Source organism: Podarcis gaigeae, assembly GCF_964106915.1.
Source record: "Podarcis gaigeae genome assembly, chromosome: 8".
Classification (NCBI taxonomy): Eukaryota; Metazoa; Chordata; class Lepidosauria; order Squamata; family Lacertidae; genus Podarcis; species Podarcis gaigeae.
In genome coordinates, this window is record NC_139684.1 from 33008533 (window position 1) to 33033583 (window position 25051).

At 42.0% G+C, this 25051-nt stretch overlaps 1 protein-coding gene across 5 annotated transcripts; it reads right to left on the reverse strand.

Annotated features, from left to right (window-relative positions):
* Nucleotides 1–429: 429 nt before the first annotated feature.
* On the reverse strand, nt 430–22693 carry SIAH1 (siah E3 ubiquitin protein ligase 1). 5 transcript variants are annotated; one of them, XM_083750539.1, is made up of 2 exons: nt 22286–22693; nt 430–2493 (listed from the first exon to the last, which is right to left on the reverse strand). In XM_083750539.1, exon 2 carries the CDS (start codon nt 2489–2491, stop codon nt 1643–1645), a length of 849 nt encoding a protein of 282 aa, XP_083606665.1. In that variant the 5' UTR covers nt 2492–2493; nt 22286–22693; the 3' UTR covers nt 430–1642. The 5 variants fall into 5 exon arrangements, with proteins under 5 accessions (XP_083606665.1, XP_083606663.1, XP_083606662.1 ...); XM_083750537.1 differs by lacking the exon at nt 22286–22693 and adding an exon at nt 9214–11351; XM_083750536.1 differs by lacking the exon at nt 22286–22693 and adding an exon at nt 9546–11324.
* Nucleotides 22694–25051: the final 2358 nt, after the last annotated feature.

Sequence of the window (25051 nt, forward strand, 5' to 3'; positions counted from 1 at the left end):
TTCTATTAAAGGAATTCTTATAGATTACTTTTAATCTTTCACAAGCACTTCCCTCAGGATAACTTTTAAGACATGCAGAGTCTTCAACTGTGTAATCCGCACAAAAATTAAGAGAGCCTTGGCACGGATCCCATTGGCAAAACAAAAGTAAACACAAAAGAAATATCACATTGGTTGACATTTCTGAAAAGTAGATGCAGCACTAAGCCCTGCATGTTGAATCCCAGAAATCCCAATCATTAATGTTCCAGAAAAAAGGTCAGGTCAAAGAATGGCTGCTACTACTACCACCACCACCACCACCACTGAGAACTCCTCTAGGAGCTAGAACAGGCAGCATATCCTTGGACAAAGGAACAAGGAATTCTGAGCAATGGTGCATTCAAGTGAGCTTCTATTCCGTTAAGGCAAAAAATTCACTTTAAAGAGTTTTCAGTTTGCCAGGAATTCTTTTAATGACAGAATTTAAAAAAGACCAAAAACAGCTTATTTCAACTGCCTCATTTAAACAAATGGTCTGTAATTTATAGTTACAAATACTGTATAGACAATGCCTTCTTGTACTGCACAACCAATAAATACAAGAATGACTTCAAAATGTCTAAAGGTCTCTAAAGTCATTTGAAAATGTGCCTGACCTTCCACTTTTTTAAATTAGAACATTCTCAAACAAATCTGCAGTTATGCTTGAACTCAAAATACAATGGCATCTACAATTTAAAAGAAGCCGTTTTAGGAATCAGTTCAATGTTGCCCCTTTTTAGACACTGTTATGTTCACAAAAATAGCTGAATGAACAACAGTATCATTGAATGAACTACTGGAAAGAGACTAAGGACTTCAATCCTTTGCAGAGTTACTCAGGTTTAAGTTCCATATAGGTCCACAGGACTTATCTGTACTATATAACCAGTGGCAGGATTGCACCCCCCTAAAAATTATACCAAACATACAGAAGTATACACTTTACCATAAGTAATTATAAGTATCAGGAAATGGACACCTGTAATTAATCTCAAAGGGTCAAAAAAAAAAAAAGGAAAAAGGAAAAACCTGAATTACATAAAAGAAAAAAAATCATTTATTTAATGAAAAACTAGAAGTTAATAAAAATTAGCAAATACACAGAAAATTTACACAAGAACAGCAGCAATACTATGTAGTGACTTACGCAGTGGGAGGGGAGGAAGAATAGGGGGAAGTAGCGGCCAGAGACTGGACCGCCTTGCATGGCTTGTCAGTCAAAGGAAAAGAATACAAATTAAACACAAAACAGTATCTGTTCCAAACGTACAATCAATCTACAAACAAGTTTAGAATTATTTTACAACACATTTCATTCAATCAGTTCTTAATACAAAAAGATGCCCATTTTGGGTAGAATATATATATATATACACATACACGCATATATATATATTTTCAGTGGTTTACTGCTGACTTATTTTAAATATATTAGTGTTATTACATGCAACTGTTTCCTGTACTTTAACAGCCTTCCTATTAATTTACCTTCATATATGCTAACCTCTCCCTACCAAATTGTTCACATCTGGCAGTCAAAGATGTTTACCTTTGTTCTATGAAACTGAATGCTGTGGGTTGTTTTTAGACACTGGCCTGAAAACGTCAGATCGCGGTTTCAACACATCGAAATCGTCACATTAATGCCTAAATTGCCGTTCTCTGCAAAAAGCTGTGCAATGCTGGTGTCAAAGACTAGACAGTCACTGTTCATGATGGCAGTTGCAATCCCTTCGTGAATTGATCGAGGAGTTGCTTCCCAAGTCAATCGTCGCCTATGACCATTTAGCTCAAGTCGATAAGCAAAATTTTCAGCTTGTTTCCGTGTTCCTATCAGCTGTACAATTGCAAAGAACTGCTGGTGACCATCATATTTCTCCTGTTTCTCCAATACAAGCATGAAGTGAAAGCCAAAACAAGACTGCATCATAACCCAGTCAACGGCACCAGGAAGATTAATGTCTGTAGCAAGGAAAACTATATCTTCTCCCTGTAGCGTCGTTATTGACTTATGCTGGTGCATGAGATGAGGCATGACAGCATCTAGAGAGCCTTGCCACTTACAAGAAGCACCAGGACATGGGCACGAATAAGGCCTGAATTCACAAAGCTCTTCGTGGTCTGCTTTTTCAGTGTGGGGCAAAGTGATTTCGCAGCCAGAGGAGGCATATTTACAAGGAAACAGTACAGAGTTGGCAACCTTTTCCATAGCCAAGTTACGAATTGAACCCAGTGGGCCTCGGCAGGTCGGACAGCATGTGAGCTTGGGACGACAGTTGCTACAAACAAGATGGCCACTTTGGCACTGCAGAATAGGTGGCAGTACATAGTCAAAACAGACAGGACACTCAAAGAGACTAGCCAAGTCATTGTTGGAAGCGGTGGTGCCAGTCAATGCAGGCACCCTCTGTGATGGTGTGCACTTGGAGGTACCCGTGGGAAGCGCTGTAGCAGTTTGACGACTCATTTCTGTAAGAAAGCAAAACAAAATGAGCACATTTGTAAAGCCCCTTCTTTCAAAAGAAAACAATCAAGCCTAATTTTTGTTGGGGGGGGAGGAAGAATCTGACACATTTACTAAATGTAAAAATGGTCTAATCCAGGGTTTCCCAAATTTAGGTCTCCAGTGGTTTCTGAACCATCATCCCTGACCACCGGTCCTGCTAGCTGGGGATGATGGAAGTTGTAGTCCAACAACTGCTGGACATCCAAGTTTAGGAAAGCTTGGTCTAATTCAACAGGGCTTGTAGGTCCATCTAGTCCAGCATTTATTTCTCACAGCTTCCAGAAGGGTAACAAGCACAGCATGAAGACAGCAACCCATCCTATATGCCAACTTCCCCAGAAGCTTAGTATTTACAGTGATACTGCCTCTGATCATAAAAGCTCCACTTAGCTAGACCAATTCTCCATTAAATTTTCCAATCCTTTTTCAAAGCCATCTAAGAGGATGGATGTTGGGGAGGTTTTGCTAAGACTTCCGGGTATAGGGCAGTATATAAATTCAATAAATAATAATAATACAATCACATGTTACTTGAATTGCAATCAATATATAATATATTGGAATATGCATTTTAACCACAATTATTTATTAATAATTTGTAACTAAAGAAATGGATGAGATAGTTGTAAAGGAATACTGCTTAATTAGAGCATCTAATAAGGTGGTTTAGGGTAAATGAGTTTTAATCTATTTTTAACAGCCATCTAAGCCATGGTCAACACCACATCTTGTGGTTGGGAATGCCATACATTAATTTGTTGTGTGAAAAGTGTTTTCTTTTGTCTCCCCTGAAATTAATTTCACCAGGGGACCCAATAAATGCTAAATATTACCACATTTCACAATGTCTGAAAACAGAACCTGATGTGATCTGCATTAAAACAAAAGCCACCATCAAGTTCATGCTCATGTCTGCGTCTAGGTCTCAGTGGAAGCAGTGGAAGTTAAGTGTGTTTAACTGTGTCTGGACTACAGCCAAAGCACCAATGAAATTTAAACAGGGTATTAAAAAGTCTTATGTAGCAACTAGTCATATGGCGTTAATAAGTAGTACAGACACTCAGGTGCTGGTTTTGTATGGAGTAACACAGTCTGTTTGAGTAAGTAGTATCTCGGAGTTAAAATGCTCCTGAAACTCAAATGCCAAGAGAGCTTCTCTACATGTAGGATACATCAAACCTGTGATTGTAGCCACACCCTGAACAATGTATAAAAACATAGAACTGCAGTCACAATCCTTCTGTCATAACAACTGCAAGCAAAACCTGTAAGTGACCAGTAAGCTGGTTTGTTTTACTGCATATATTTACCCCACAAAGAAAAATCCCTGAGGCATGCAACAGTGGGCAACTGCTAATGATCTCAGAGATGAGGTGATTCATTCCACCATCTCAAAAATCAGACTAATTAGTGTCTACTTAAAAACATAAAAGCTTCTCTAGTTAAGTTTTGTGCTATTCAGGAAACCTTATCCTTGATACATTCAAAGTTCTTACTCAATATACTCTGGGCAGCAATTAGCAATTTTGCTTAGCCATTTGCAGCACAGAAATCTCTACCTCACTTAAAGACAAGCAGTAACGTTACAAGGAAAAAGAATGACAAAATTCCTGGTGTATGTATCGACACATACTTTGCATATAGTGTTGTTTTAAAGATAGGAGAGCAACATCTTTTTTAAAAAAAAATAAGCAGACTAAAATAGAAACGTTTTGTACTATTCACACTTCAAGCATGGTAATAGCTTACAATTGGTTTTTCACATTAGTCAAAATATTTTCACAAAGTCTCTAACCATCTGGCTACATTTTTTGTGTGTGGTTGCAATGCTATTACATACCTTAGAGACTATAGCTAACCTTAATAGCCTGCTAAAAGGTTCAATGGGAACTGAGAAGCTTATGGTGCATTTTTAGTGAACAGAGAACTGCAAGTATTTAAATCAATTAATGGTATGGATCAAGCAATTAAAATATTTTGAATAAAAATATGCCACCAATTAATTGATAGGCAGATTCTTTCAAGAATCTAATCACACTTTGTAGGGAGTAATTCCCATTAACACAGTGGGCCTTACTTCTGTGTACACATGCATATAGGCACACTGAGCTAATTATTTTTGCTTACAAAAACATATTGGAACAGACATTTCTTCTATCTCAGACAGTAAGGAATGTCTCTTTGCATATGCTGCCCCCTGTGACACATGTACGCAGCTAAAAACAAAATACCATTTCCTTCGGAATAATTTATTTGTACAGATTACAATTTATGACCAAACCATTTTAAACCTTTTAATCACCTGACAGCGCACACATGTAGATAATCCAATGTGGGAAGAGTCAAATGTTCATTTCGGCATCCCCATCTTCCCATCTTGTAAGCCTTGCAAGGTAATTACCACTACACATATGCTTGGAAGCTGGGCACCAGAACAGGCAAGCTCAGCTACCTCACACATTTGAATACACCACTGAACAATTCACATTCAACTCTGAATGACCATTTAGACATAAGCACATTGCTTCACTTTTTACCAAATTAATCTGCAATGCAATAAATATATCCACTGACAAATACCAGGTTGTCCCAACTATCTTACAGGCCCAATCAGAACCTTCAGTTATCTATGGAACTCATTCCTAGAAGACCGGAGAAATCAACTAGTTTTACTATGGGCCAACTCTCACAACATTTTAATATGAGTAAAATCACAATATCCAACAAGGACCCAGAACCTGCTAATGCTGACAGACTGTTCCCAGATTGCATGGGTGGGGCTTGGCCTGATCTGGGTAGGGATACACTCTCAGTGAAGGAGGCATGTAGCTCATGGGTATTTCTGGCTCCAGTAACATAGCTTGAGGCACAAGTGGCTTCAGTGGTGCGAAATATCTACGCCCCTCTCTTGCCAGATAGGCTAACTTGTTTTGCATATACTTTGGTAACTTCTAGGTTAGATTAGTGCATGAGTCAGCAAAACTAAGGCCCAGAGGCCGGATTTGGCCCAACTGTCTTCTGGATCTGGCCCATGGACGGTCCGGGAATTGCCAAGTGGATTGGGGTGGGGATTCTGGTCGTTCGGGCTGCGCCATTCCCTCCCCTCACAGACACCACGGAGGCGCCTCCTCCCTCCCTCCTCCTGGCTTCTCCCCGCCCTGCCTAGAGGAGGAAGGGGGCTGGGCTTTGTTGAGCCGCGGTTGGCTGAACACCATTTTAAGCAGCCCCTCTCCGGAGCCAGCCCTTTCGCGCCATTCATCGTCCTGCCGTCAGCCCCTGCCGCTTGCAAGGCATAGGTAAGCAGCCACTAGGGCTCATCCAGTGCTGTAGAGGAGGGAGGGCAGTCAGTGGGGAGGGGCTTCCCAAAATATAGTCCAGCCCCCCACAAGGTCTGAGGGACAGTGGACCGACTCCCTGCAGAAAAAAATTGCTGACCGCTGGATTAGTGCAATGTGTTGTGTGGTTGAGTTCCCTCAAATGATTTGGAAACCACAGCTAGTGCAAAATTCAGCTGCCAAATTGCAGGGCAGTTTGAGCATAACATCAATTTTGGCACAACTGCACTGGTGGCCAAGTTTAACTCTGGTTTTGACCTATAAAGGCTTAGGCAGTTCAGTACCCCAATACCTCAATGACCACCTCTCTCCACATGAACTAACCTGGACCCTGCATTCCATCACCTTTCACTGTGTCCCTCTAAGGGAGATGCAGAGTGAAGATACAAAGAATGGGTCTTTTCAGTAGAGACTCCACTTGTAAAATGCTCTCCCCAGGGGGTTATGCCTGGAACTACCACATTGTTTTTATTTGCCCAGGCATTTGACTCTTAAATTGGAAGGTGGTGGTTGTTTTTAGCCAACTTTTGTGCTCATTCTTTTAGTGGGGTAGGTTGGATATGTCCTTTTTATATATTTTTATGAATGAGCATTTAAGGTTCTTGTTTTAGTCTTATTCTTCTGTTTGGTTTTAATGTTTGTTCTTGTACTGCAAGCTGCGTTGCAAAAAGTGACAAGTATAATCATAATATATATATAATCATATATAATTATATAAATATATAATCATAATACTATTTTATGTACAGTTGACTTTTTCTTTTTTTTCATGGTTGATTGTTTTATGTATTCATTGTTGCAACTTATCCTGGGATTTAGGACAAAAGGTATGATATTTTGCTTGAAATTATTTGATATATAAAATCAATCAATAAGACAGGAGCCTATAATATTAACACGGACAACTCATTTTAATTTTTTTTTTAACCCACAACCTCAAAAGATAATCAAATTTACCCTATGCCAGTTCAGAATGTTGCATCTGGGTGGTCCCTCACAACAGAACACCAAAAACACCTGTAGTTTATACTGAATATATTAGTACAAAAGGTTTACGAGTTTTTGCTTACAGTTACTCAGAATGTCTCATCTCTCCTTTTGGCAGGGTTTGCTAGAAGAGAAGCGGCCTTGTTCTGTGAACACTGAAGTCAACACCATAATGCTCTGACTACTAGGCAAGATCTAACTGAAACTGCTGGTTTTACCAAGTGTACTGTGCAAACTTTACCTCCAATTTAAGTTAATATGAGAATTTGTTTTGACTTGTTATATGTTTCATAAGACATCTGTAAACCCCAAACAAAACTCAAATTGTATGAATTTTGTCACAAAAAAAAGCCTGAAAGATTCAAATTATCTCTTTGAGTAGTACCAAATGTACTGCAATTCAATCAATAGAGCCTGTCTCCTTTGTTCTCTAAGAACCAAAGAACTAACAGTTCGGTCATAAAGTATTAGACCTTGATGCACCTTTCTCAATTTCTACTGGGTATACCGTACCTATGTCTGAGTTGTCACTTGTTAAGATCTAAAAGCTTGATTTTAAGAAAACCCCCCTTAATGACCCGTTTTTTAAACTACAGCTGTGCTCACAAGAATACCTTATCACTGTTTGACAGCCAGAGTTAGCCCATCACAGTGTCCACACTTTACTACAGGTAATTTGGTGTTAAATCTGAATTAGTTGTAAGCATCCCTGTGAGACCAGAATTAAAGTGTTGAAGCTACTGACCAACAGTCATGTATTTTCTAAGTACATATGCCTCCTTTGCATTACAAGGGCTTGCATAGTAAACACAACATTTTTGCAGGGTGAAGTAGTGAGCAACCAGAAGAAAATGGAATAGAGGGAGGGAGGGAAAGAACAACATAAACAAAACTGCAACAGAACTGTGTGTACAGATGCTTCTGCAGTGAAATAGTCAATCCTGAAGTCACCAAAGGAACACAACCAGATGTTGGAGTTTGCTGTACTTTTTGATAGCCATCTGAGAGTTTTATTCACCTCTGCTACTCTACTACAATGCACAAGGCTGCTATTTTAAAAAAGAAAAGAAAAAGTAGTAGTGATAGCTATTTTCATCAGCACCAGCTTGGAACGATTGCCCTCGCTCTTGACAAAGTTCTGGCTGCAGGCTTGGACACTATATTGTGATTCAAGGAAGTAAATAAAACCTATTCTACTTTGTCACCATCTCCTTTATTAACACAGGGCAAATAGTGCAAGAGGAAAAAGACATTCAAGTTGACTCTCATTATGTCTATTTTTAAAGCCATGTTAATTGTTCTGCTACATTAATTCCATAGAATAAAAATTAAAGTGAGCAGTGTTCACACCAACTAATTACAGCTGAAGTTACAACCAAGGTCTTTTTCACCCACATAAACCATTACACAAATCTTCAGGAATAACACAGATAAATATGAAGTGGACATATATGCAACAGCCTGGGGTGCTTGGGGTAGAAAGTGGATCTCTACACAACAAAGGAAATCCAGGGTAGCCTGTGAGTCACTAAGTATGTTTTGCACACACCACACACACACACACACACACACACACACGTGTGGGTAAGTGCTGGATCCTGTCCCACCATCATGGAGCCTGCCAGATCCCGCCCAATTCTGCAACAATCTCTAACATCCATAAATTTTATGTGGCTCTTTGATTGCACTAAAGTTTCATATTGTGTCTTGATACCCGCAATACAAAAATCCATGTCAGAATCAGATTATCACATGAGGAGCCCAACTTCTCACTAGTACATCCCCAAATTCCACTGTGCAAAGTATTTCTACAATGTCTGCTCCAGCTGAAAGGAAAAACTCTATAAAAAAGTTCAGGTGCAGGCAAACAAACTAAAATTCCGTACCTTGTTTCCCCAAAATATTTTGATCATGCTGAGTAAACAGAAGCATTTGAATGTTGGATCAAAACTTGGTAGGGGTTCAAGAAGGAAAATGCATTCAAATCCAGCCTCCAAATCTGATTTCCTTAACAGGTGCCTTGGTAATGAAAAGAGGGCAAACACCTGCATGGATTATATGATGAGCATTCTTACAGTATGTTTCCCCCAGTAGTAGTTGGATTTTGAGGGGGAAGGGGAGCTACATTCCAAACGTGTAGTGAATGTAAAGAAAAATAAAACATGGGCAACAAACCTATTTCTGATAGCTCTTTAAGATTACAGGATAAGCTAGTGTACTCATCAAGTGAAAAACTAAATTTGTTTATGATACAGTGCCAAACAAGGAAAATTGACCATTTGCGATATCCCAAGCAACTGCTGGCTTTCACAAATCTCACTGAGGTCCAGCGCCTAACAATGCCAGTGTAAGAAATGCTACCTTTTCTTTTGCTGGTTTTATTTCCTGGCAGGCATGTATCAAGGACTCCTTTCCATGCGTATAAAAAACTGAAGGCGGATTTCCCCGTCATGAGGAGTAGAACAGCTCATTGCGTTTCTCCATAGAAACAAAAACAATCCACAACAGAGGCCCCTCCTGGAAACGCCAAGGCTTAGAGACAGCCGGCGCGAAAACAATACCCAGAAGGGGGCACAAATCCATGCGAGGCAGGCAGCTCCCTGAACAAGGGAAGGGCGTTCCTTTAATGAAAGTTTCCGAAGTAATCCAAAGTGAAAGACGTGCTAGTGTGAAGAAGCTGCAGAAAGTCTCACCAATTAGATCCACTTTGATTAGGAAGCCTCCTAAGATGGAGACCCGAATTTCGACCCCCACCCAACTCCTTTTCTTGCGCGATCTCCGGAGCCCCCGCGAATCTGAACTGGAAACAACTGCGCCCAAACCCAAGAGGGAGGCGCACGGTCGCATCCAAAAGCAGAAGCAGCAACTCCCGAGTTCAGTCCGAAGCCTCGTGTGGCAAAGCTATTGGTCGCCGAAGAAAGCCTGAGCTCACTCTCCGCCAGCTCCTCCTAAAGCCAGTGAGATCGAGGAGGCGGTCTCCTGCTTGGGCCCAGAGAGGGAAGGAGGCTGGGCGGGCAGATCTGCCTCACATGATCAGCCGGACTCCGTTTGCAGCCAGCTAAAGCAAGCATCCGCCAAGGGAGACTGCTTAGCGCAGCAAAGGTCGCGCCGGGAAAAGAAGGCTTGGTCCTTCCTTCGCTACGAAGGGACGATCCTGGTCACTGCTCGCCCGGAAGACGCTCTCGAGGCGGGAGGCAAACGAGCGCCGGCCCATCCACCCCCAGCCCCTCCCTCTCCAGCGATTAAGCTGTCTCCAAAAGCAGCTGACAGAGTTCAATTACTGTCCTTCCTGCACAGCAGGATTAATATGGAGCAAAATTCGAGTGAATGAGTCAAACTTGACAGGCTGGTAGGCAGAGTCAAAACAATGGACTTGAACCATCTAGTAAAACAGTTTACTAAGTATCTGATTTGGATCTGCCCCTTTAACTCTTAAGAATGTTGGTAATTTGCACAGCTGATGTTTTGAAACAAAGGAATCTTGACGTCTACCAAATCATACTATTAGTCTACCTAACTCAATATTGTCTACACACTGCTTGGCAGAACTCTCCGGTTTGATACAGGAATCTTTCCCAGCCCTACTAAGATTCCAGGAACTGAACCCTAGGCATTTTGCATGCAAAGCATATGCTATACCACTGAACTATGGACCTTCCCATAAAAGGTCTTTATATATACCCTGAGTATTTTTTAAAAACTGGGATAGCATGAGCAGGAAACTCCACGGAGATTTAACAGATACCAATAGAGGAATGAGCCTAAACTAAACTGAGGAACTTCTGCTGACAAAATTCCAGTGTCTAGCCTTAACCCAAATTCTATGCCAAGGAAAGGGAGGATAGTGCCTGCAGCCTGGAGACACAGACCATGCAGTCAACAGAGGACAATTACTATGCACAAAATGCCAGGGATAGTACTGACCACAATGCTGCACAGCAATGACACATGGAAGAAACCACTCCAAGCTCAACAGGTTCATCTTTAGGCCTATACTCCTGCCTAGTTAAACACTTTAAGGAATGTATATGATCAACTAATTAAGTCATAAGAAAATTGGCAAACAGCTAACAAATGTGTTAATTGTCTTGCAAGCTCAAGTGCAGCATGGTGAGAATTTGAGGGGCTAGAAGCACATTTCTGGCTAGCAAGCCACTTCAGGCCTTGTTACAAATTGCTAGAGAGCTCTCTACATAGTTTAAAAGGGGGCTGAGGGCTCCCAGCAACCAGCTAATGATCAGGATAGCCACACTCCCTCTCCTTTTAAGGCAATAAAGCTTTAAGTGCCATTTCCTCCTTCAGACCTCCATACTGCTCACTGTGTCTGTCTAGCTCCCAAATTGTGCTACCATTTACTGTTCTGATCACCTATTTCAAGAAGCTGGGCAAGATAATGAAGGACTTCTGCATGTGAAAATTGGCAACTAAAATGATCAGGGGACTGGAGCAACTCATTTACAGTACAAGGAAATGTTATGTTTTGAGATACTGAGCTTCAGAAAAAAAGTGGGGTGTATGTTGGAGGTGTATAAAACGATGCACGGTGTAGAGAAAGTGGGCAGAGATGCTTTTCTTCTTTGCTTCTAATGAGTAGGACTAGAGGATATCTGGTTTTCAAAATTGTGATATATCACTAGCTAAAAATTGTGATATACCAATATATTGTGATGTTGAAATAAGGATGGAACTATGCAAAGACGAACAGGGTAACGTCCAGGCAACTACTACTACTTGTTGCAGAGGTGGCCTGCAGGGCCTCAGGGAGCCAGTGGCAGAAGTGGCAGCAGCCTGTGAGGCCATATCATGGCAGTGGGAGGTGGCGACAGAAGTTGTGGTGGCATGCAAGGCCTTGCCATGGCAATGGGAAGTGGTGGTAGAAGCAGTGGCAGCCTGGCAGCAGTGGTACCAATAATCAGGAACTTGCGAGGCCTCGTGGCAGTGGGAGGCAGCAGCAGCAATGGAGGCGACTTGCGAGGCTATGTTGTGGCAGCATGATGTGGCAGAAGTTGGGGTTGGCCTGCAAGGCTTCATGATGGTGATGGGATGTGATGGCAGAAGCAGTCTGTGAGGCCATGTCACTGAGGTGGGAGGTGGCAGCAGAAGCGGCCTGCCTTGGTGAGGCTTTTAAGGACACTGCCGTTTCTCACCACTGAGAAGCTTTGCAAACCACCACTTTTGTGCCCCTGACACAAGGCCTCATAACCTGCCACCGCTACTACTGAATTGCCATGGCAGTGTTGATTCTGTCACCGCCTGACCACCGCCATCACCTCCCGTTGCTACCACAAGGTCTTGCAGGCTGCTGCTTCTGCTGCCACAGCAACATGACCTCACAGGCCTCCTCCTCCTCCTGCTGGGCAAGGCCTCACAGGCTGCTGGTTATTGTGCCACTAGTGCCAGGCTGGCACCACTTCTTCCGCGACATGACCTTGCAGGCCGCTGCTGCATCTGCCTCCCGCTGCGACATGGCCTTGCAGGCTGCCACCACAAGGCCTTACAGGCTGCTTGTGTTCAAGCAAATGTGAGCAAAAGTCTCCTGCAGGCTTTCCCCACACAAGACAAGGTTTGTTTTTGTTCTTTGTCTTTTTTATCTCGTATTTTTATGTTGTGAATTGCCTTGAGATCTATGGATGAAGGGCAGTAATACAAATTTTACTACTACTACTACTGCTAATAATAATAATAAATGTACGGTAAGTCCTTCTGAATTTAATGCAGCTTGCTCCCAGATAAGTGGTACAGTGGTGCCTCGCTAGACGAAAAGAATTCGTTCCACGATTTTCTTCGTCTAGCGGTTTTTTCGTCTTGCGAAGCAAGCCCATTGACAGCTTAGCGGATTAGCGCTACAGCTGTCAAGCGGCTTCCAGCGATCAGCTGTTAAGCGGCTTATCAGCGGAACAGCTGATAAGCGGCTTAGGGGCTTAGGAAAAGGGCGGAAAAGGCGGAAAAAACCCCACGGGGGGATGCAATATTTTTTCGTCTTGCGAAGCAACCCCATAGGGAAATTCGTTTTGCGAAGCGCCTCCAAAACGGAAAACCCTTTCGTCTAGCGGGTTTTCCGTCTTGCGAGGCGTTCGTCTTGCGGGGCACCACTGTATTGGGATTGCAGACACAATGTATAATTATATAAATAATTCAATTTAATCTTCTACATCAAAGAGGTCAATAGCTGTAGTCATAATGTTTCTATATTAGGAGTTTTGATTATCTTGTTCTTTTAGGATAATTTAAAATTGTGACTGTATGTTTTTTCACCTCTTAGGTATTTAAAAAGTGAACCAAGTATGAGGGACAATAAACTGGGCTTTAATCTTGACAAATTGGAAACATGGTTCCTGTGTCCAAGAAATTTGTCAACTGCTTGTTCTAGCCAGGATTGCACCCCCCCTGATGGAGGGTCTGGAGGGCTTCTTAATCCAGCTTTGTCACTGGAAGTCTGGCTGCCTCAAAGGCTAGAAGTGCCTTTGACTAGCTACACCTGGTATTACAGCTATGGTCATTCCTGGGCTGGGAGAGCTTGGCCATAGTAGTTCAGGCACTGGTGACTTCAAGATTGGATTACTGCAATGCATTCTTTATGTAGGGCTTCTTGGGCTTCTTATAACTGAAAAAAACAACAGTTACTTTAAAGCACTTAGAGGTTTCATAATATCCAAGTGGTAGATACATTTTGTTAAATAAATAAAATAAAAACAACTACATTTAACTACCTTAACTCTGTATCAAAACACAACCGAGGACGTTCAAGAAGATGGAACTAGGAAATGCAAGTATCCACTCACTAATACACACTGGCACACTCTCTCACAATTATTCATGTGCAGGCTTAAAAAAAGAAAAAAATATTTAACAAAATGAAAATAACACCATGGGTGCAGCCAGGATTGGGGGGGGGGGGCAGAACTAACATGATTGGACTATTAGTTAAGTATTTTTATTGTTTTATTTCTATTGATCGGGGGGGTGCCCCCAGGCTACATCCATCTATACCACTAGATAAAAACAATCTTAAGTGCTTCCCCCCACTCTTAAATAGAAGTTAAGCCAATATTTTTAAACCTAGTCCAAATGTATTTGACTTATATATCAACACACTGTAAGTGAAATGGAGAAAATAAGTAAGAAATATTTCCCAAAATAGTAATGATTTCTTTTTAATCCACCTACTATCCAGAAGTCTGTATAATAATAGACCAAGACAGATCTGACTACAATGGGTATGGATTGTTGCAACTCTTAAATTTTAATGCATGTCTTATTTAAGACTATATATCCTACCAATTTTCCTTTCAAAACACTAACCCAGTAATGAAATGTGTTAATGAACCACTGTAGTTTAGTTATTTTTGTATTACACAAACACAAAAGCCTCAGGAGAGATAATTATGGGTTTTCTTGAACTCCTATCAGTCAGGAAACTTCGCATCAAGTTCCAGTTTTCAGTACATGCATTAGATCAAAAAGGAAAGTTGTATCATAATATTCAAATACATAGGGCAATACTTAGCAGATGGGTTTCAAACTCTTGGTGAGTTAGGTACATCCCCTGCATGTGAGGACAAGCTCTGGGTGGAGGAGACAAGACAGGGTGGGAAAACAGAGCGATGTAGACACCATTATCCCACCCCAGGGGAAATGACACAACAGTGCCAGGGCAGGACATGCTATTCCTTCTGTGACTTATGTCACAGTAGTGTTGCTGCATTTTCTCTGGATGCAGCAATGCTCTTCCTGCATAGGCTTGGGCAAAGGCAACATTTTCAAGCCCTGCATATACAAAGTACAAAATAAGCTTGATGCTGTTAGTGAGAGTTACACCTGCATGGTGGCTATAGCAGTGCTTGCAGGACTACAGCCATTGCAAAGAACCTTCAAACTGCAACAGACTGCTAGTAATTTATAGCACAGAAGTGTCCAACCTTTTTGGAAAGCTTGCTATAAATCATGTTCAGAGTACAAGACAGACTTTTTCTAGTGTATACTGCAATGCCTATTTGGATCCCAAGAGCACTGTTTGATTGGTTATACCACTAGCCTATTGAGCCAAAGGTACATGTAGCTGTACAGATGCAGGCAGAAGTTTAGGCCTAGATACGGTATACAGTCAGGACTGTGTGCCTATCAGTGGCACACACCTTACAGTGGTACCTCGGGTTACAGACGCCAGGTTACAGACTCTGCTAACCCAGAAATAGTACCTCGGGTTAAGAACTTTGCTTCAGGATGAGAACAGAAATCGTGTGGCAGCAGGGCGATGGCAGCGGGAGGCTCCATTAGCTAAAGTGGTGTCTCAGGTTAAGAACAGTTTCAGGTTAAGAACAGACCTCCGGAATTAATTAAGTTCTTAACCCGAGGTACCACTGTATTTGCATCCATCTTGGATAGTATCTAATGGTGGCCATATGTCCTCTTTTTCCAGGACACGTCTTCTTTTTCATTTTAGTGATCCATAGTTAAAAGTAGAAGTCGGCAAATATGTCCTCTTTTTTGCTCTTCAAAATATTGCAACCCTAGACCTGGGAAACACATCTTCAAAGTGGAGCACCCAATTTTCACCAATCCGTCCTACCCACTTAAGCCCAACCACACCTAGAAAAACTACTGCACCTTTGAAAAAGTATGGAATACGACACAGATGACACCTATCGAAAAAGCCACGACTGGATATAACATATCTTTACAATATCAAGCATGATGCAGATTTGACACCAATCATGTTAATCTGCAGTCTCTTACCAACTTCTCCACTGAAGACTGTGGTTGGGTTATTAAAAAATTCTCAAAGGCACCTTAATTAAAAATGTAAAATAGTTATTTCAGTTCTTCATTTAAAGGTATGATGCCTTTCAGGAATCCCAAGATGAATCTTAAAAGTCTATTCTAGTTCACTTCAAAACTTAAGATGCAATAAGGGCCCCATATTGTTATACAAGTGCATTGGTATTCTAAGTGAACAAAAAAGAAGATTAAACTAGATTTATGAATAAGAGAACCCATTTAAATATTGCATGTATTTTCTGGAATGCGCCTTTCCTAAAATAAATACATTTTCTGTGAAAAGTTCTTGAAATGCAACATGAAATTCTCAGTACTTGTGCCAAGAGTGTTTACATTAATGCTATTAGTCTAATCTAGTGGCTTACATGATGCAAGAAGTATTTACTTCGCCTTGCATCACAGCTAGAATGACAAACAAACTGACTTAACAGATAATAGAGAGCACAGGGACCCAATTCAAAGAGCTAGTTAGGACTTCTGAAGTCCTAAACAGCTTGGGCCCAGCATGAACCACAACCTCTTAAGGTCAACAAGAAACTCTGAATTATGCAATCTATGTATCAAAACCAAAACCATAAGAGCTAGCAGAAAAGCATTCTCCAAGAGCTTAGAATTCTTCCCACACCGTTCATTCATTCATTCATTCATTCATTCATTTCTATACCACCCTTTCATAAGGTATCAGGACTGTGAATAGTAAAATAAAAGCAATTAAAAGCAATAAGGTAAAGGTAAAGGGACCCCTGACCATTAGGTCCAGTTGTGACCAACTCTGGGGTTGTGGCGCTCATCTTGCTTTATTGGCCGAAGGAGGTGGCGTACAGCTTCCGGGTCATGTGGACAGCATGACTAAGCCGCTTCTGGCGAACCAGAGCAGTGCACGGAAATGCCGTTTACCTTCCCGCCGGAGCAGTACCTATTTATCTACTTGCACTTTGCCGTGCTTTCGAACTGCTAGGTGGGCAGGAGCTGGGACCGGGCAACGGGAGCTCACCCCGTTGCGGGGATTCGAACCGCCGACCTTCTGATCGGCAAGTCCTAGGCTCTGTGGTTTAACCCACAGCGCCACCCGCGTCCCTTATATTAAAAGCAGTACAGATCATTAAAATGACTAGCTACTAATAATAATTTTAAAAAATGGATAGATTTCAAGAGATAAGTGAGCCCAAGTGGTTTCTGGTGTTAGACATATTATGTTCAGTTAAATGCACAGGATTCACAGATTCAACAACTGTAATTTCATTTTTACAGCAGCAAGAAATCATGAAAAACAGTGCTACAATGGTCTGAAAATAACCATCAGGCAGCTTTGCTGTTTTTAAAACTTCATTTAAAGGCCACCTTTTCTTCTCCAAGGAGCTCAAGGTGATTATGTTGTTGTCCCCCTCTTCATACAAACCCCACAACAACCCTGTGAGGTACATTAGTCTGAGAGGCAATAAGTGGCCTAAGGTCAGTGAGCCTCATGACTGAGTGGGGATTTGAACCCTGCTCTTCCAGCTCCTGGTCAGATACTCTATCCACTTCACTACAATGACTACAAGCAACAATTCCCAGGGCTCTTAAATAATTTGGAGGTGGGGTTGTTGGGTTTTTTGTGCTTAGAATGCCATTTTATAAGTGCTCACTTCAATAAAAGTTTTCATCCCAACTGCACTTGTTTCAAAGCAAGTTCCATTACTGTGTGCAACTTCCTCCCATTACGTTTGTTTAGCACTGTGGAATAAAAGCAGGCAATACACATTCTCATATTAGACCCCCAAGAGCACCAGATTACTTGCTTTTAAAGTTGTGCATACATTTTAACATGGGATAGCAAATATTTTCAACGACATTTTCAAGCGCTGAAAATTGTGCTCAAATTCAGTCACACAACTATCCCAATATGGCTCATGTATTTGAATTTCTGCGATCACCATCTATTACATGAATCTATTATTGAAACTATCTGTCCTTAGGTATGATGGTTAACATCAGAAATGAACTTAAGTCAGGACTAAAATCTCAGTGTTCTGAGTGCCTGGTTCCTCAGGTACCTAAAAATCAGAAACATTTTTTTCTTTACCCCTGTGTAAGTAATGCCATGAAACCAAATGATGCTCATGAAAAAATTGGCAGAGGCACTGGGAAATCTACTGCCTGCATGGTCCCTTGTCCATCTAACATAGTTTGATTGCTCCATTAGGATTTTTCAGGCTTTTCTCATTTTAAGCTATGTGAGCAGCAAATGCAACATACACCAAAGAAGCAGGGGAAAAAACAATTAGGAGAAAATATGTAACTTCATGCCATAATCTCCCCAAGAAAAAGCAGGGCTAGTGAGGCAAAATGAATCAAAAGAACTAAAAGGGACTTGCATAAAATATACTTTAAAGTATTTTAAAAGGCAACTATAAGCCTTGAATTGAAAAAGAGCTACTTTAGAAGTAGGGAACCTCTGGCCCATGGGCCAAATCTTTGTCTGTCAGGGATGCAATTTGGCCAGCAAGGCCACTTGCCTCAAACCACATCTGCCTATTATCAGATGAGCAGGGTTCAATCCTGTTGGGTGCTGCTTCACCAGTGTCTTTCCTGTGGTGGCAAAGCAGACTCTTCCCCTCCCAGCAGTGTTAGAAACTCAGATATGTAAGCTAAAAGTCAAATGGCGCATTAACCGTAGGTTATGGTCACCACAATGGAGTTTCTAGGCGCCCTTTTGCAATTAAATAAATATTGCTAAATCAGTGTTTTATAAATGTATAAACAAATAAGATATTTACAACCTATCTGACAGCACTTTGTTAAGAGCTGAAAGTATATTGGGGTGCAGGGGTGCTTCTCACTGGGGACTAATGGGATAGTGCATATTCTGCTTGTTGGAAGCATTTATGCCATCTGCACTCACCTAATCAAATTATTACAGAAAACACCAGAAATCTCCAGTGATCCCAGATAAGTCCTGCCACATAGGTTTTTTTTATCATCACTAGGGGATGTGGGAAACATGTACCACATATTTACTTCTCTCACCTAATATAGCAGTATTCATAGCATCTCTGCATATTGCTCTGAACTACATGAAAGTGTTGATTTGAGTGAAGGTTGTTCGTCACTTTGATGTCAGTTAAAGAAAGTTTTGTAACTAACCCTGTAATAAGACCCACATTAAATACAGTTTTTTTAGGTTACACTATCCTAACCACCTTATGCTAGGCTAGTTCAGTTCTTGATTAGTACAAACAACTAATTTATTGGACTACCAAAAGTTCAGTTTCTCTATAATTTTAGTACAAGAAAAACAGAGGACAGGACTGCTGTTATCTTGCCCTAGGCTTCTGAACTATTTTGTAATCAATGAAAATATTTTATAGCAAATGTGCCAATACTACCACCGGTAACTGCAGTATGGCATTTGGAAGACTTTTTTTTGTTTGTTTCTGGCACATTTCATATTTTTACTCACAGCACCGTTTCACACATGATGACAAATTCCTATTTTCTTAGATAATGATTATTTCAACACAGGAAAGGAACAATATGTCAGTCTTCTTTAAACCCAATTAAGAGATGGGGGGAAATTTAGACACATGAAAAGAAGCAATTAAAATTGTTGTAATGTATGCAGAGTCCATATTTGCTTAGTGATCATCCAATCTTATCTATCTCTAGAACCTTTCTTTTATACTAAATTTATGAAATCATCAACTCTTTCATCACAATGACCCTCACAAATCCAAGCTTTAATTATAGAGGACTAGTTTAGTTCAGTAACTAAGAGTCAGAGACCCAGGTTCAAATCTGACCTCTGCCATGGGATTAAAAAGTGGTCCTAGGCAAACAATTATCTTATAGCTTCAGACCCATATGCAGCATGGGGATAATAATATTGGGACTATACTATCCTGCAATGTTATATTAAGGATTATCAAATAATGTGCCAGGTGTTTTGAACAGGTGAATTAAACTACATGAATGTTTAATATTATTTAGCTATTTCACAAGAAGTCTGCTTATACACAGGTGGCCCAATGCTTTCTGTTTTTCCAACTGTTATTTAACTTCATGAACCAAGTCATCATGCAAGGTTGATGTCACAATACCAAATCAACTATTCCGTACTCAAAAAAGCAGTGATTTAAAAGTAAGCATACAGCATCTATAGGGAGAACATGAAGAACTAGGTCATGGCTCAAACATGTAAAAAACAAACCCACAAACAGCATAGAACCTTGCATTTTAAAGAGTGTTATTACACAATTTTCCACTTCTGTCATATATGATTAAAGCAAATAATGATTTTATTCTTTATTCTGGAAAATACCATATTTCTCTGTATACATCAGGGGTCAGCAAGCTTACCGAACGATGGGCCAGTGCACACTCTGTCTGTCAGATGGGCTGGAGCATGTGTGCACGCAAGCGTGCTCTTCCGGGTCGGAGGAGAGCCCGTGCGCACACGCTATTTCCGGCACTCCTTCGACCCGGATGTGCGCCAGAAATAGCGTGTGCGCACAGGCACCATCAATGCGGAAGTCGGTCCCCGCGCTGTGCCAGTAAGAGCAGGCAGCACCATGAGCCAGATAGACTAGCCCCGTGGGCCGCTACCAGTCCATGGGCCTTAGGTTGCCAACCCCTGGTATACAGCTAGGAAGCCTACACAGGCAATTTTCATGATACATGTATTAAAGATTTTTTTTAAAAAAGGAAACATGAAATTGAAAGTGGCAAGATGTGTTATATATTTCCATACTCCTATCTTTACCACTTGCACACAGTTTCTCTAAGGTCACATTGCGCCTAATTTATCAAGTTTCCACAGTTCAAAACCAGTCTTGAACTTCCCCACACTACACAAGAACAGGAACCACTTCTGCAGTAAAAAATGTACACTAAACAGCCCTTTCCGTATTTTATGTAATGCCTTCACTCTACACAGGTAAAGTAATAACATATCATTATGTACATATAACAATGCATGGTGATGCATTGTAGAACAAAAAAAGGGCGGAGACAAACAAGCAGAAACATATCACAAACTAGGAATTTAAACAGGGAAAATAAGTGTGCAATAAACAGATCAACTAAGATGTAGATACAAGATGAGGAATGTCCCTACCTCTTAAAATCTCTGGTGTAATAAATTGGTAAGGAGAGGTAGGGAGATTAGAAAGTTCAGCAGCAATTACAACTAGGGCTACAAACCTATGCATGCTTAGCTGGGACTAAGTCCTACTGAAAACAATGGGAGTTACTTTGAACACAGTGGATTATGATATTGGGCTGCATCCTAATCACACTTACTGGAGAGTAAGGCATACAGGATATAATGGCAGTTTTAAGTAAACACTTGTACAGCAGATCTTGCATTTTTGTTAGAAAGGAAAGGGGATCAGCATCCCTGCCAATTTTATTTGATGTCAGGAATTGTCCATATAAGGGATGTCAAACATCTGGGGATCAGGGAAGTGGGGGTGGAGAGATGTGATCAGCTCCCATTAAGTTTTGAAAACTAGAGAGAAAGGTAAGAGAGAAAGTGCAGCTTAACCCTCCAGTGTCACACTCATCATTTAACGTTCCAATCCACAATTAACCTGTTTCTCTTTCTTCTTGCTTTCTCCCCACACACCAAAGAACCAGTGTGCTCTACAGACAGAACCCAGTAAGTGAAATGTGTATTTCCAAACACCCAAAAATGGGGAACTATCTTCACTGCTTCTTTTGTCCCAAGTACACCCCTCCCCCGTGCATCATGCCATCTTGTACGGTGGCAAGTGTGGCTAATATCATTACATCTATCTAGCCACCACGTGCATTCCACCTGAAAGACCGTTACAAATTGCACACAAGTTTTGGGCAGCAAACATCATTGGGATCACCATTCCCCCTTTCTCACCCACTACCACTTGTTTCCTTTTAACATCTTGACTGAGGAAGAGCTCTGGGGAACCTGAAAACTCTGCACGTGGCTTTGCACGACCTTTTGGCGTCAGTCCTACTTAGTTACTAGTCCTTATTAGCAACATTAACAGCAGCAGCAACAACAGACTGTGGCTGCCGGCCTTCCTCGGGAGCAAGCGCTACATCTGAAGGCAGCGGGGCTTGCTCCCTAAGCAGCAACACGACTACACCGTGGCTGTCAGACTTCCTCAAGAGTAAGCGCCGCTTCTTGAAAGCTGCGGGGCTTTGCTCCCGAGGAAGCCGCGCCGCACGGGCCGCTCCCCCCCCCCCCCATTCGCACTTTCTCCTCCCCGCCACTGAAGCTGTGACTGTGGAAGACGAGGCTGAGGGCTGCGAGGAGGCCGCCGCCGAAGCCACGCTGTTGTTTCTGGTGCCACCGAGGCCTGCCTCCCCTCCGTACTCAGCACAAAAGGACACCCGAGGCCAAGCAGGCGACGCCGGCCGGCCGCCCAGCCAGCCCCTCTCTTCCACCACAAAGGGAAGAAGACGAGGGAGGCGGAGCGGGGCCTGCGCGCGGCGGGGCCTGGGAATCCGACCAAGCCAGTCAGCCCACCCACCCTCCTCCGGACTCCCCCCACCCGCTCGCACTCAGGCCCGCCGCCGCCGCCACTTCTCCTCAGACTCCCGTTAGGCCGCGGCGAGGCCTGCTCGGGCCCGGCATGAGGCGGCGGCGGCGGCGGCGACACCACACATTCCCTCTCACTCTTTGCCTCCTCACCTGTGGGCGCTGGGCTGGGCGGCGAGCCGCGGCCTGGCTCCCACCCCCGGACGGGCCGCGAGAGGACCGTGTGAGGAGGGCGCTATGAGCTGGCGAAGCGAGCACCGGGAGGGGGGGTGGAATGGAGGGGATTTTTTAAAAAGGGGGTTAAAAGAAGGAGTAAAAGAGGCGGGCGGGCTTATCTCGACGATGGCCGCCAAAACGACACTCACTCACACACACGAAAATAAAACGGAGGAAGAACCAGCCTTGGGAGAAAGCGGGGTGGGGGTGGGGGGAGTTAAATAGGCGGCCGGCCGAGCGACCCCGCGCTCGCTCGCTCGTTCCCTCTACCGCCACCACCAGCGCTAGGCCGGGAGGGGAGCGCGCTCGGCTCTCTTTCTCCAGCGGTTGCGCGCGCACGCGCGCTCGCACACACACCCTACCCTGCCCTCTCCCTCGCGCGTGCGCGCGCACCCCGGCTAAGGGCAGCAGCTGCAGCTCAGAAAGAGAGAGCTGGCTCGCTCTCCTTGCGCACGCGCACGAGACCTCGCCTGACGGAATGAGCGGCGTTAGGTGGAGGGAGGCTAGAATTAGATGGATTTGTGGCGCCGCCTCCTCAGCCTTTGGATGTACAGTACCTCATCCTTCACTGAGGTGAGACAAGATTTAGTCCTCTCACCTAGTTAATCTTGAAATATATGGTTGTTAACTTGGGATCTCCTTTAATAATGATAATAATAATGATAATGTCCTGTGATATTTAAATAACAGGAAATAATAGTAAAGTTTAACCATTTATGGCAAAAATGTTTACAAAATTAACTTCCAAGCTAATTTTAATAAACTTTCAAAATAAATTATTTATTAATTTATTTATTATTATTATTATTTGCTTCCCATGAGGCCTCTGGAAGCGATTTGCAATGTACAGTAATGACGTATGTAGAAGTTACGTATACAGAAACCGCATCTGCATATAAAAACAATTTTAGGGACAACAGCAGCAAATCTAGAAACAATTTATAAGAACGCATACTGACTGAGAAATATTTTTAAAGGCTTTTTGAAAGAGGACTGAAATGATTATTATGTTGGGTTATATTCCATTTTTGCTTGACTCAGAGTAGACCTATTGAAATCAATAAACATGGGTAACATTAAGTCCATTAAATTCAGTGAACCTACTCTGAGTAGTCCTGAGTCGGATTAACATTGGATATGATCCATAATTGTGTGTGTGTGTGTGTGTGTGTGCGCGCGTGTACATACAGTACTTTTTTGATTAAAAATAAAATGTGCTGGTACTTGTATCTTGGTACAAGATACAGCACAAAATGGATGACATGGGCAGTGGAAAAAGAGGTGGTTGCACCAGTGAATACATCCACACACACTGCTATTATATCAGGCTCCAGAACACATCGTATTTCAATGCCTGGACTTTGAAAGTCATCTAATCTTCCTTGCTGTATTATACTGTATTGTTTTAATTAGTGTTTTTATAGTTTTTTGATTTTGTGTGGAGTGCCCTACCTGGGTGGATGGAGCAGCCAAATAATTTCGTTGTCCCCGAGAGGGGCAATGACAATAAAGATATTATTATTATTATTATTATTATTATTATCATCATCATCATCATCATATTTTTGTTTGGGTCACATCTTGGTCTGGGTGTCTAACACTGAACAACAGACCACAACCAACCACGATTTGGCATAATGTGTTGGGTGCTTCATATTATCTTCTTGAGTTAGAATTCCACACCACTTTATTTCTCTTTCTTTCTTTCTTTCTTTCTCTCTCTCTCTCTCTCTCTCACACACACACACACCGACCCACTAATCAGGCAATAACAAAGAACCCACCCACATTATATGGCAGGGATAGAGAACTCGCCACTCTCATAATCACTGAGGGACTACTCCAACTCCCATAATCCATGACTGTTGGTCATACTGGCTGGAATTATAGTCAAACCCCATTGCTGTAATAACTGTGTTTTAAGGGCATGTGTTTGTGTGTGCTGGTCTGGCCTTGCCCAATGGAATATGCCTTCCCAGTGTGCTTCTTAGCCTAAAAATTTTCCCATTCCTGATTTAAATTATCATTTAACCAGAATGAAAATACTGTAATGAAAACATTCAAGTGAACTATCTGTTTTAAGTATTAGATTATCTATTAATTGTTGTAATAAATGACATTTGTTTTGAATTATGGAAATGTTTGATAAATTCTGCTCTTAAATTTAGTAATACTAAATAATGTAAATCAACTCTGATGATTTATAATTTCCTGAGATTGGAGGACAATTACTTTTGCATTCCAGTACATTAGGTGCAGTAAAGAAGATACAGTCATTAATTACCTTGGGTGCCAATTACCTTGTGTGCCATTTCATTAGATAAGGAACTGTTTGCTTATCTGCTAAATCAGTATTCGTGATAATGAATTTATTGTCATTAAATTCTACAATCTAAGCTATATAATTCATTTATTATGTTGATTTCCCATGTACTTAAATATTCTCTTACCTATTGACAGCATTTCTGGAGGTGAGCAATAGCCCCAAGGCTTCGTTTTGCTTCTCTGCCGCCACTTAACAGTTGTTAGATCACTTTCCCAATAGCAGGAATGGGGACATGTGGCCCTCCAAATGTTGTTGGGCTGCAACTCCCATCAGACCCAGCCAGCATGGCCAACGGCCAGAGATGTTGAGATTTATAGTCCAACAACATATGGAGGCACACATTCCCTACCCCTGACAAGTAACTCATGATCTGCAGC

Coding starts and splice junctions, on each gene's coding strand:
- SIAH1 (XM_083750536.1), bottom strand. CDS start 9,699: ATGCGACCGTGCGCCTCCCTCTTGGGTTTGGGCGCAGTTGTTTCCAGT. Junction 2,494..9,545: donor AATCAAAGTGGATCTAATTG/GTGAGACTTTCT, acceptor GCTTTCTTACAG/AAATGAGTCGTCAAACTGCT.